General features: G+C 30.6%; 1 protein-coding gene across 4 annotated transcripts in view; it reads right to left on the bottom strand.

The window, feature by feature from the left end:
• The window catches only part of LOC115243267 (collagen alpha-1(XVIII) chain), a 334,384-nt gene that overhangs the window by 54,266 nt on the left and 268,003 nt on the right, over positions 1-12,115 (bottom strand). For 2 of the 4 annotated variants that reach the window (XM_029820094.1, XM_029820093.1), the window contains exon 5: positions 3,858-3,929. The exons of the other annotated variants lie outside the window; for them this stretch is intronic. In XM_029820094.1, the coding sequence (XP_029675954.1) occupies positions 3,858-3,929 (72 nt within the window). The remainder of the gene's footprint in view (positions 1-3,857; positions 3,930-12,115) is intronic. 4 annotated transcript variants of the gene reach the window in all.

Genomic DNA, 12,115 nt, shown 5'->3' on the forward strand with positions numbered 1-12,115 from the left:
AAAAAATACATTGTAAATAATTACATACTTTTTCTTAAAAACAAATTTTTTTTTTTTACTAATTGATTTGTCTCATTATTCTGTACATAAAAGTGTTAGGGTAAGATTATCGAAAACTAAATATTTTACGAGATATTTTAATTTTTATATCAAAATATGTCAGATTAAAATATAAAATAACTCAAAAAGTACTTAATGAAAAAATACTTTATTATAGTGTTTGGAAAAGCTCTCGAGGTAAGCAACAAGAATATGCAATAAAAAATAGGGGATATCATTTAAAAAAATTAAGTTGAATTCCATATGATCTTGGCACGTTTACTCAAGGTCAAACCAATGACACCATCTTATGTCCCCCTTCGAACCAAACAACTTTTGTCTAAAATGTTTTTCCATATCTTTCATATTTTTCGAGATATTTGCCTGGGGCGATTAAAATGAAACACCCTATATATAATATATAATATGTACATATATACATTCGCAAACGTTCCTTTTGAATAATTGCGTTTAATTAAAACAGCAAATACAAATATTTACTTTCTAAATTTTGTAATTTCGCAGAGTAAAGCGACATATGAGCGAACGAACGGACGAATGTATTTAGATCCGAGAAAATTCGAGACCGCTGTATTCGGATGTGGACAATCATTATAGTAACATTGTAGGAACATTGGGAGGGAATTTGGGGAAAATTTGTTACCATAGGAATTCGTTATTACATGTAATAATGTAATCCACATATTGACCGCGCTTACAGGTCGTGTTATCGATATTTTTGCATAATTTTTAAGAAGATTACATAATAACTCCTAAAAATTTCTTCGGCGGGATAACATTGCAATTTTTATATGATTTGTAAAAAAAGCTAATTGTTATAGACCTAGACTAATTATATTATAGGCTATAATTAGAAAACAATTACATGTACAAAATGCATTATTGAAAATATAAAAGTGAGAAAAAAGTTCTCATGATTTTGGCTTTTTTGAAGCCATAAGAAACTAAATAATCTTTAATAAAAGATGTAGTTTCCATAAATGTAGATGTAGATAATAAGTCTTTATTATTCATTTAATTTCAAAAGGATTATATTTGAAGAGAATTTTAATGAGACGTTTAATTATTAAGATATTTAATGTTAGAAACTGCAGAAAAGAGGGAGAAGTTAACAATAAGTATAAAATTTATATGTATATATAAGTTTTTCTACATATAGGTTTTCAATATCATTCATAATTTGCGAATATTAATAAATCTAATATTATAAAATCTAATTAATAGTTTAGTGTTATAATATTATGTCAGATGGATAAATAATCAACAAATTACCATTCCCGATAATTTTTCGCATATGAAAGTACCGTGTATTACAAATCACTCTTTTGCGTAATGATACAATGGTTCATCGTGAGCTGTGATGTGATCTTGTAATATCGCTAATGGCCATGGGGCATAATATCTAGATTGTAAAATAAGTGTAAAAGGTATGATACTAATTAGCGTAGTACAGCTTTTTGTGTGATCGATTAAATTACCTCCGTCCGATAAAAGTTATCAAGGAAATTGTGAAAGATATCGATATAATTAATGTATACGAGCTTTGCTGAACACTTTGGTAAATGCGTTTGGTGGAAATTAACGGTGATTTTCAAATTTTGTGCAAAATATTTTATCCGTTAAGGAAACGGCTGTTAATATTGTTTATTAGATTGCTTTATTACATTGCTTGATGCCATAGAACTCTCGAATTCAATGATGATAGATTTTCTGATAAATATAAAATTTATTTTAGATCATGTTTATTTTCCCAAAAGTTTGTTTCTCGAAAAATAATGATCTATTTTTAATTTGCTTATAATAATCAGGAACTATGCGATATGTCTTGAATAAACAACTAATTTTTGGCATAAAAGTCGATGATGGAAGTTTTGAAGTACTCTCTATATGAATCTCTCTTTGTATCTAACGATATGAGAAATCAATTTTTAACATGGATATAAAAATTTACGATAGCGAGTGATTTTGTTTCATCAAATTTTGTCATCAAATTAGGAATGTTTTGGATGTACAATAGTAGCAAAAAAACTGTGTTAAAATTTAAAAAAAAAACATATTTCTTACATTTATACTGTTTAAAAAATCAAATAAATAAATCCGGATTATAAAAAAAATTAAAATATTACAACAATAATATGGTTTTTAACGTCGTAAAAGAAAATAGTTGTAATTAATATTTTTCCTAATTTGTGACAAAATCTTTTGATTGTGAAAATCGTCTGAAATCAACTACAAGAAACAAAAAAAAAAAAAAAGAAAACGAATGATTTGCAGAAAGAGAGAAAATATTTTTTTACAATTTTTAGTAAATAACTTTTAAACAAGTAAGTGGATCTAAATCAAATTTTGCACAAATATTTATTGTAATTTTCTTAATGTGAAAATTTTTATTTTGTTGACATTGTTTTTTCCTTGTCAAATTTATCAATAAGTGCTACAATACGCGATTTTCTATAAGAATCAATACTAACTTTAAACTAAAACAATTTCCAAACCGTTAAGAGAATTGTGTTGGTTTTGCATAGATACTCAGAAGAAATAGTAGAACAGTCTACAAAATTTTCATGCTTTTGTCATTGTTTTCATATATGACACATACATTCTTAAAGAACGAAGGATCGAAACATTTTTCGCGCCGCGCGTGTTCCGAATGATCCGACGTTACGATGAACGAGAATCGATTTAATTGTCTCATGCTATATATAGAAAGACATCTCGGCTCTTATCTGAGACAATTAACAAGACTGACGGGCGTCCGAAAATTCTGACGGCCCGTCTCAACGTCGTGGATCGATCCCGATATTATTCCTCGAAGATGGTCGTTGGCCGTGCCGCTTCATAAATCGTTCGATTTATCGTTGCTGACTCACCGCGATCCGTTCGCGGCACGTTTGCTGCCCGCAAGGGGTACTCGCCGACCCCACCGGGCGGCACAGGTGAGCTATGGAGAAGCCAGACCTCGAAAATTGTTGAGGATATCCTGTACGATAATCACGGATATAAGCGACCATGATCGAGCAACTATCGTTGCGCGTCCTTTCTCGAGCGAAATATCGTAGCTTAGATTATCTCCATTTATTAATGAACTTTTATTTTGACAAATAGATTGATAAATGTGTAACATTATTTCATGTGTGTGCAATATTATAAGCAATATTATTTTATATTCCATTGTGTAAAGAAATCTATTCCAAATTCTTCACTCATTATTTTTCATATCTATGAACTTTCTTCTTAATTAATTTAGAATACAATTTTTAGGAGTTATGATCAAGCTTTTAGATAAAAACGAATAAAGAAAAAAAACTTATTGCTTAATTAATTTCACAAGTTTGTTTTATTTCATAAAAATTGATTTATCTTGATTTATCCAGTTTTATTTAATTTTATGAATTCTTTTAAAGGTTAAACGTTGCCACGTGTATTAAATTTTGAAAAAGAAGTAATGCTCAATCAAATTATTGCTGTTGTATATAAAAAAAGATATGAAGAATTTGAAACACCATATATTTTTTTTTATATAAAACGGAATATAAAATGATATTTTTAATAAAATTTAAATATAATTTAGTTATAATATAAATATGAAGGCAAGCCTGATAAACATAGTTATGTAAATGCCTCCAAAATGATTTCCACGTATTTGTTTACTTGTTCGGAAGGAAATATGACATTTATTTTCGATATATTTCGTAAGCCAGAGTAAAATGTAATTTATATATAAAAATATACTTTTTAACATCCTTTTTTATGTGAGATTTTTTATATATATGTAGTAAAAGTGGAAGCGTACTTACGTCAAAGTCAGCAGAGCATTTTACAAGATCCGGAGGATGGCCGGAGTATAGCTTCAAAGATTGCAGCAAACCCTTTAAATAAATAGCCAGGAAATAGTAGACTATCGTACGACATATAGGGTTCATTGTCTTGTTTCACGAATCTCTTTCTGCTACGTTTCTGCTACGTTCTTTCTTCCTCTCGTAAGCGACACTATTCGCAAGTTCGCATTATAAGGCACTTGTAAAATATCAGATTTTAAAAAGAAGATATAAATATAACAATAAAGATATATATATATATATACATATATATTTTATTATATATACCGACATTGTACTTTGGTATTAAGAGGGTTTTTAGCCAAAAAGGATATCATCGATTTATCGTATTGAGAAATAATATAAATCGCATATCTCTCAGATTAATATAGTTTGCAGTTTGTGATTTTTTAGCAACATCTAGCTTTCTAATGACAAATCAATTAAATCGATCGCATTTTTTGACATAAGTCAATAACTCTATCTAATAAGTATAAAAAATATTGACTTTTAAATATGCATGCAATATATTAAATAATGCATTGTTTCTTATAACTTTGTATGTGCTACCGAGATTATCGCAATTTATGATTCCCGTATTTTTCAATACACACTACTGGAGAAAATCGGTGATTTATCTCCACACACAGGCAACAATTCCAGTCTTCTATTTTGGAAAAAGGAACCGGCATGCTGGGACGATGCATCGATCATTCTGAAAGTGTTCATGGGATCGATCGATCTTTCTAAATGGCCCGCAGTAACGCGCTTTACGGTGCATTTTACGGTTTTCGGTCGGTGCAAAAGCTTGTTTTCTTTTTTTTTCTCTTCACCGGTCATGTTAGTCCGCTGCAGTTGTAATACTTTTTTTCCGTTCCCGAAACAACTGCCGCGGATTTGTACAGTTGAAAAGTCGTTCCGGATTGTACCAGCAATGTTCATCTATCCCTATCCACTTGGCCGATAAAATATTTTATGAAGGAAAACGTACTACCAGCGTAACAAATCATCATTATATTAATGTTTTAACTATCTCACACACACAAATGTAAATCATATTTTTTAAAATTTAAAGAAGTGAGAGTACGATTTTTTATATATATATATATATATATTTGCAGAAAATTATAAAATATTTTCTACATTTGTTAATGTTGGATAAGCAGGCCCTTTTATATATTAAATATAAAATGTACGGGTTTGACGGGTAAATAAATTATTTTATTTTCGTGGATTCTCACACCGTAATTAAAAACGTTCTGAAATTTTAAAACGCGTTATTAATAAATATTTCCAAACTCATCTGGATTTTTTATTAATTTATTTAACAATTTTATTTAACAAAAATTAATATAGTTAATATTTAGCAATTTTATCATTAAACACATAGGCAGGACGTAAATTTAAATGTCGAAAAAATGAATGACGGTCTCGTACAACAATTTTTTCATAGTAGCTGTTTATCTGTATTGCGAAGTAATAAAAAAATGTCAGACACTGTGCACTAACAATTTCGATCGTAATCGATTGATGTCACCAACTTCCGATTATCTACCGCTACGAACGTTCTGCGCGAGATGTCTGAGGACGACTGTGTTATGGAACGTCAGTCGTCTCGAAAGCTATAGTCTGCTATAAAGTGTAGAAGGGAGGGGAAGTCTGCTCATGCGAATCGTTTATATTCGGCATGTATAATATCTAAAATCGCATGCTCGATACAACCTGTTGTAAATTTTTTATTTCTGTCAGTATTAATTCGGGTGTATTTTATGTATACGAAAATATTGAAGAGATTAATGGACGATGTATGTTTGAAAAATATTGAGAATTATTTAGATTTAAATCGATGTGTTTAAATTTTAAAAGAGGAAGAACAGAAAAGAATTTAAAGGTTTCTGAATGTCGACATCTCTCGATATGCTGACATAAAAAAGTAATACCTATATACATTTATATTAATGATTGATATTTTAATGTTTTACAAATTGAAATAGATATTTTGATCTGTATTTTATATATATATATATATATATATTCTGTGCACAAATAAAAATTATCAAAATGCTTTACAATAAATTATCAGAAGTGTGACGTTTTTCGTTTTGATAAAAATTATAAGGAGTCAAAATTCTTCTATACGTAAATGTTTTTAAACTAGCTTATTATATGCTGAATAAACGTGTTACATTTGTAAATAATTATAAAAAGTACTCTTCAATAAAGCTATACTTTATTAAGTTATTATCCTATTTTGTTAAAAGATATATTTAAAAATTATGTATATATATAACAATTGCACTCATTAATATTAATTAAATAAATTCAATTTATGCTGTATCTGATATACGATATATATAATGACATAAGATTTATTATAACAAAACGCAATATTGCATATATCATCGTGTCATCGTAATCACACTGGAAACAAAATTTGCTGCGCGTTAAGACTTTGAATCGGTCATGGCAATATGTTGAATTATGACATCAGAAGCGAGAATTCATGTATATTTCAGAACTTATAAATTTTCTATTGCATCAATCCTCGAAATAACTGAAATCTTTTGCATATTATTAAAACAGTAGACTTAATACAGTAAATTTTTTCCTGATCTCCCTCTTTCTCTCTAAGTTTATCTTACACACATTTCCAATAAAAAATAGATTTTATAACAAATAATTAAATTTGACAGCTGTTTATTAATTAGAAGTCAAAAAGAAAATTAATGGCATAATTTAAAAGTCTATTGCTTCGTATATTAGCAATGAAATAGCAAAGAAGTTATTTCAGTATCAGCAGCGAAAAAATTTTTATTATTCATTTTATTATGTCACAATCCAATATAGCTGCAATGATTTAGAGCCTTGACGTAATCTTTAATGATACTAAATGTGATTTTAAATTAGCGTGCTAAATTATAACGATTAACGCTGACAATTCTCGTCGATATTGAATTAACGATAAATAGCGCAACAAATATCAAGAAGAGGATTTTATTTCACATTATTTACCTCACAGTTTTTGCTACGAGGTAACCACAGGCGTGCACTCCATTATATTCTCTTTTAATTTATCAAGCCAACGTCAATTATTTTGCTTAGGAAAGAATATGCGGCTCTCGGTCGAAGTTAGACAAATTTAATCCTGCGCGCGAAAGCAGCCCGAAGCGCGCGGATTGAGAGACGAGATAACAAGAATAAGCTTAATTTTCGTCGAGTTATTAGAGTACGAGGAGAGAAAGAGAGAGGAATTGAGAGCGTACACCGCGAGGATTATTGTGCGATCCATAAAATCCGGGCTGGACTGGGTTATCAAATATTTAGAAGAATTTTCCGAGCGTATTTGACTAAAGATAGAGAGAAAGAGAAAGAGCGAGAGAAAGAAAGAGAGTATGTTCTGATCGTGCTTTATATATAGCGGAGTTCCTTGCAGCTGCCCACTTCAAAAGAGCCCGGGCAACGAGTGCATGGGAAAGTCTGTGAAACTTTAACAGTATCTTAAATACTTAACTTCCACCCGCATCGATCCTAAACTTAGCAATGGAATTAACCGTAACTCTTCCACTTACAAATAGCCTTCATATTCGAAATTTGTAACTCATCGTTCCTTTTTGTTGTGATAAATGCGGACAACGATCTGGTTACAGCAAAATTTAATTGCATGGATGTTTTCGTGAATAAAGTCAGGTAAATACCCTTAATTTTATTCTACGATTATTATTTTCGTTATTCTCGCTCTATAAAAAAATAATGTAACATTTTTTTATGCTCATTAACTCATTATCTATCAAACTTTTAAAATTAATATTTTTCCATGAGAGATTTTATAAAATTTCTCATTTTCTCTATCCCATCTCATATCAAAAAGCGTTATTGAGTATTTGAAATCTATCAGTGACTACTAATAATATCTTGATCAAAAATTTTAAGCTTGAAAATATTCTTATAATAGACGGGTTTTATTTAACTTAAAAGTGAAATATGTGCGTGTGTGTGCGCGCATCTCTCTTTTAATTGATTTATTATTCGTCTCCATTTTCTCTGTTATATTAAAAATTGAAGATTTTTTTTATCAACAATCTGGGATGCATTTTTGTTTTATAATGTTATTTTAGAATGTTATTTTAGAATGCTTTTTGCTTTTCTTATTTTTAACAGTTGAATTACATTGTTCGTACAATTTATCATTGCAAAATTCAATATAAACGATTGAAATGAATCACAATTGGTAGTATAAACGAAAATGAATAGATTTGTGAAATATATATGTGTTTATATGATAAAATATTCACTTGATAGATTGGAAGCTCAAAATAATTCTTTCTAATGAAACAAGAATTTAATAAAACTCAGTGCAAGAGCATCCTGGTTAATGAATAGATTAATTTCGGCGTAAAATAAAATATTTGCAACGAATGGAACGTTTATATGTCACACATACAATTGATCATGACTGTAAATGTCAATACGTATAATGCGTTCCGTGATTAGTACGAGAAATTGGTTCGCGATACCTGAATTAAACCAAATTATGATTTACATACGCGTATTTCGGACTGCATTATGTTAAACAATACTGATTGCTACTTAAGCGTTAAATGATTAAACTAATTATACACAGAAACGTTAATTCATAGACGGCAATTCTACTGAATCAAGATAAACATATTTCCGAAACTTATGCATGTTACTCACATCAATATTTCTGATTTTTTTTTAAATTAAAAATACAAATAAAGTAATTTTACTTTTCAATATATAATTTTCATTAACTTTGAAATATCGATGGTACCTCAAAATGTAGTAGTAAGCCAATTTTTTAAAATTGCAACAAAGTAAGCAATAATCTTTTGTTACGAATTTTAATCCTAATCTTCGATAATCCTAACCTCGAATTTTCAAGTTTGTCAATAAAAGAATTTAGAAAATGCTATAATTTTTAATTTACGCACGCAAATTTTATCATCAATAACTGCGAGTCGGAAAGGAAAAAGAAGGGAAGAGAATGAACGTAGAACAATTAGAGCTTATTTCGTTAACCGGTATGATTATCGTGGCTAATTCTCCACGGCGTGCCTTCAAGATACGATATTCTGTGCTTGACCCGTTAAATGCATAAATTTTACAGGCAAGCAAATGCCCACCTTTAATGGATCTATTGTGCTGACAATGCCATGCGATGCAGACGCGAAGCTCTTGCCGTTCCCCGTCTACATTTCCTCCCTTTTTCCACCCTCTAATTCCACCGGTTTCGAGTATCAGAATACAACGATCTGTCACTTTGGCACGCGCAATTTTTATGATGCCGTATATGACATCTGTCCATTAAATCTCGCCCATCGAACACCTCGTCACCTTTCGACTATCGAATTCAAGCGATTTAATATCGCGAATTTTTTCACCGTCACTAAATTGTTCTCGGATTTCACGTTTGGAATGCCGGGCGAGGCTGAAAGAAGTTTATCGAACGGGCAATTTTCATGTGAAACGCGTATTAAGTGTCTTCGTATCAAATCTGACGCGTATAAAAACCATTCAATTCATTGATTTAAAAAAATGATACAAATTCAAAGATGCTATTTTGACTGTATAAATTATGTTGTCTTTAAAAATTATAATATCGAATATTAAGAAGAACCTTTTGCGAGTGCAATGTAGAATAGTAGATAGAGTATAAAAACTCTTTGGGCTCCATTAAACTCATAACGTATGCGTATTTATGCGTGTATGTCTCTTTGATAAATGTATCTTATTGTAAATGTATTTTATTTTGATACTACGCATGCATATTAATACTTGTTTATAGCACAAGATTGCGTGATAAAGATCCAATTAATACTAAACCAGCAAAAGGTAGTTATCGTGGTATAACTATACATAAACAGCAGTCATGATGAATACGTAAATAAGCAAGAGAGACTCAACTACTGAAATTAAAGGAATAATAATATTACCAACGAAGCGAAGTGAGACTAATTAATTAAATCGTCTGCCACGAAGAAGAAACCAACAACCAATCCAATTAAAATTACATTTGACGGACATTGATGAACATCTTGTAAATGTGTGTAGAAAATAAAATATTATATATGTGTAAAAACTTTGCGCCACGTCTCTCACTGAATACTCAAGAATCTCCTATCAACACGTTACGTGTTATGTGTGAGTGTGACGAATTAATCAAATATATTAAGAGAAAGTTGTAGTTGAATGCCGACATCGGGACACATCGGACAGTTAAATCTACGTGACCAGATAGACGCGGGTATCGTCAGCTGTCGCATTTTAACGAATGCGCGCACGTCAATGTCACACGATGGAACACGTGGGGGAACGTGTAAGGCTCGATTTCGTTCGGACTACCGGAAACGTCGCGCAACTCGTGATTGCAACCCGTTAGAAACGATCGAATCCGTCTCGCTCAATCGACACATTCATTTAAATATTATCCATTATTCAAGCATCGATTTCAAACTTTCATCATTCGCGGAGAACCAATCTAACATAGCAATTTCAATCGAGCCGGCGCGTCTTTAAATAACTAATGTCGTGAGATTTATTTCAAGCGATGTGAATTTATAAGAAAATATATTAAGCTCTAATATTAGTTCAGCAAATTTGATGTATTTATATTAATACTGCTATAATAACGATTAAATTAGTTAAAATTTTCATATACAAAACGTCACTCAAACGTGATTAAATCTTTAAAAACAGTTAATTCTAGCTCTTAAAGCGATAATTACGTTATTTTAAAATACAATATCAGATAAATAAGGATAAATATCCGAATGACACTTATGTTTCTCTCCCTGCCAATCTTAATTTGTTTGTTTCTTGACATATTAATTAGCAAGACGGAGATGAAATTATCTTTTCAATAAATTTAATAGCAAGAACGATTTATCTTTAATGAAGCTTTTGTTAAAAATTATTACGTGGCTTGGGTTCGTTTACCTCGTCGATTAATATACCTATTTTTGTTACTTTATTCACACAACTATAACATAACGTAATATTTCAGAATTACGCGATAAATTCTAATCTGCGTTAAACAGGCGTACCTACCGCGTTACAGACTTCATTACACTGTAAACATTTGTTCCGCATCACGTATTAATTAGACGTAGCTCCCTTGACGTTTTATATACAACCGCAAATTACGACGGTAAGGAAGTTTTCCAAATAAGCACATTTGCGCGTTATACAGGGTGTTCAGAATTAAACCGACAAACTTCAGATACCAAAATAAGTCAATTTTGCCAATAAACCCATGTTCGCAAATTAGCCGTTTTGGCATTAGAGAATCAAAGATTAACAAAAGGGAACCTCGCGAACTCGAAAATTCTGATTTTGTTGAAACTTTACACACATGTAAGGGGGGATAAATAGATGAATTTAGAAATTTCCAGTTGCGGCCCAAAAACGATTCTAAGGGTTGCAATCACCCTTTATATGTAGAGCGGCTTTTTGCTTTTCTCGACATGTTTTATACAAGAGTTTCATGGTAAAAACATTTCTATTTAACTATATTAATAAAATTCTGAGAAAATAATTTTTTTCAAAGATTTTTGCCCTTGTTAGTCTTTGATTCTCTAGTGCCAAAATGGCTCATTTGCGGACACGGGTTTATTGACAAAATTGGCTTGTTTTGCTGTTCTTAAAAAAGACGTGAAATTTGTCGGTCTAATTCTGGGACACCCTGTATATATCAAACGTGTGTGCTGCTAAGAATTTTATGACCATCTGTGCTCTCCTCTTTACGTAACGTTGAGACTGACCGTACCATTTTTTCTCACTTTTTTCGATATACCAGATAATTTATTTATAATGTAATAAATAATCAAAATACGATAAAATATCTATTAATTATATAATCCAGAAAATTGATAGATATTGCGAATGTTACAAAATTTTCTCCAAACATATTCAAAAACACACACAAAATTTAATAATTTGAAATAATGGTAATTATTTACATTAACGGACACCTCGCCAATGACCTTGATCTTGACATATGTTGTCAAGGACATGACCCTGAGTAACTTTTTCTTATAACTTAATCGGCGGTCTCTTATAATTTCGGAGATATTTAAAGTTAAAGTTTGATTCGAAACGAAAATTTGGTTTGGATTATACAACGTAATTCACCAAATTTGGTAATTATTTACATTAAAAATTTAGTTTGGATTAGGTTATATCTTCCGGAAGTGGAGTCCCCCCGTAGGGGGGGGGGC

The sequence above is a fragment of the Formica exsecta genome, unplaced genomic scaffold (assembly GCF_003651465.1).
Source record: "Formica exsecta isolate Colony F162 unplaced genomic scaffold, ASM365146v1 scaffold71, whole genome shotgun sequence".
In the NCBI taxonomy this organism is placed as follows: Eukaryota; Metazoa; Arthropoda; class Insecta; order Hymenoptera; family Formicidae; genus Formica; species Formica exsecta.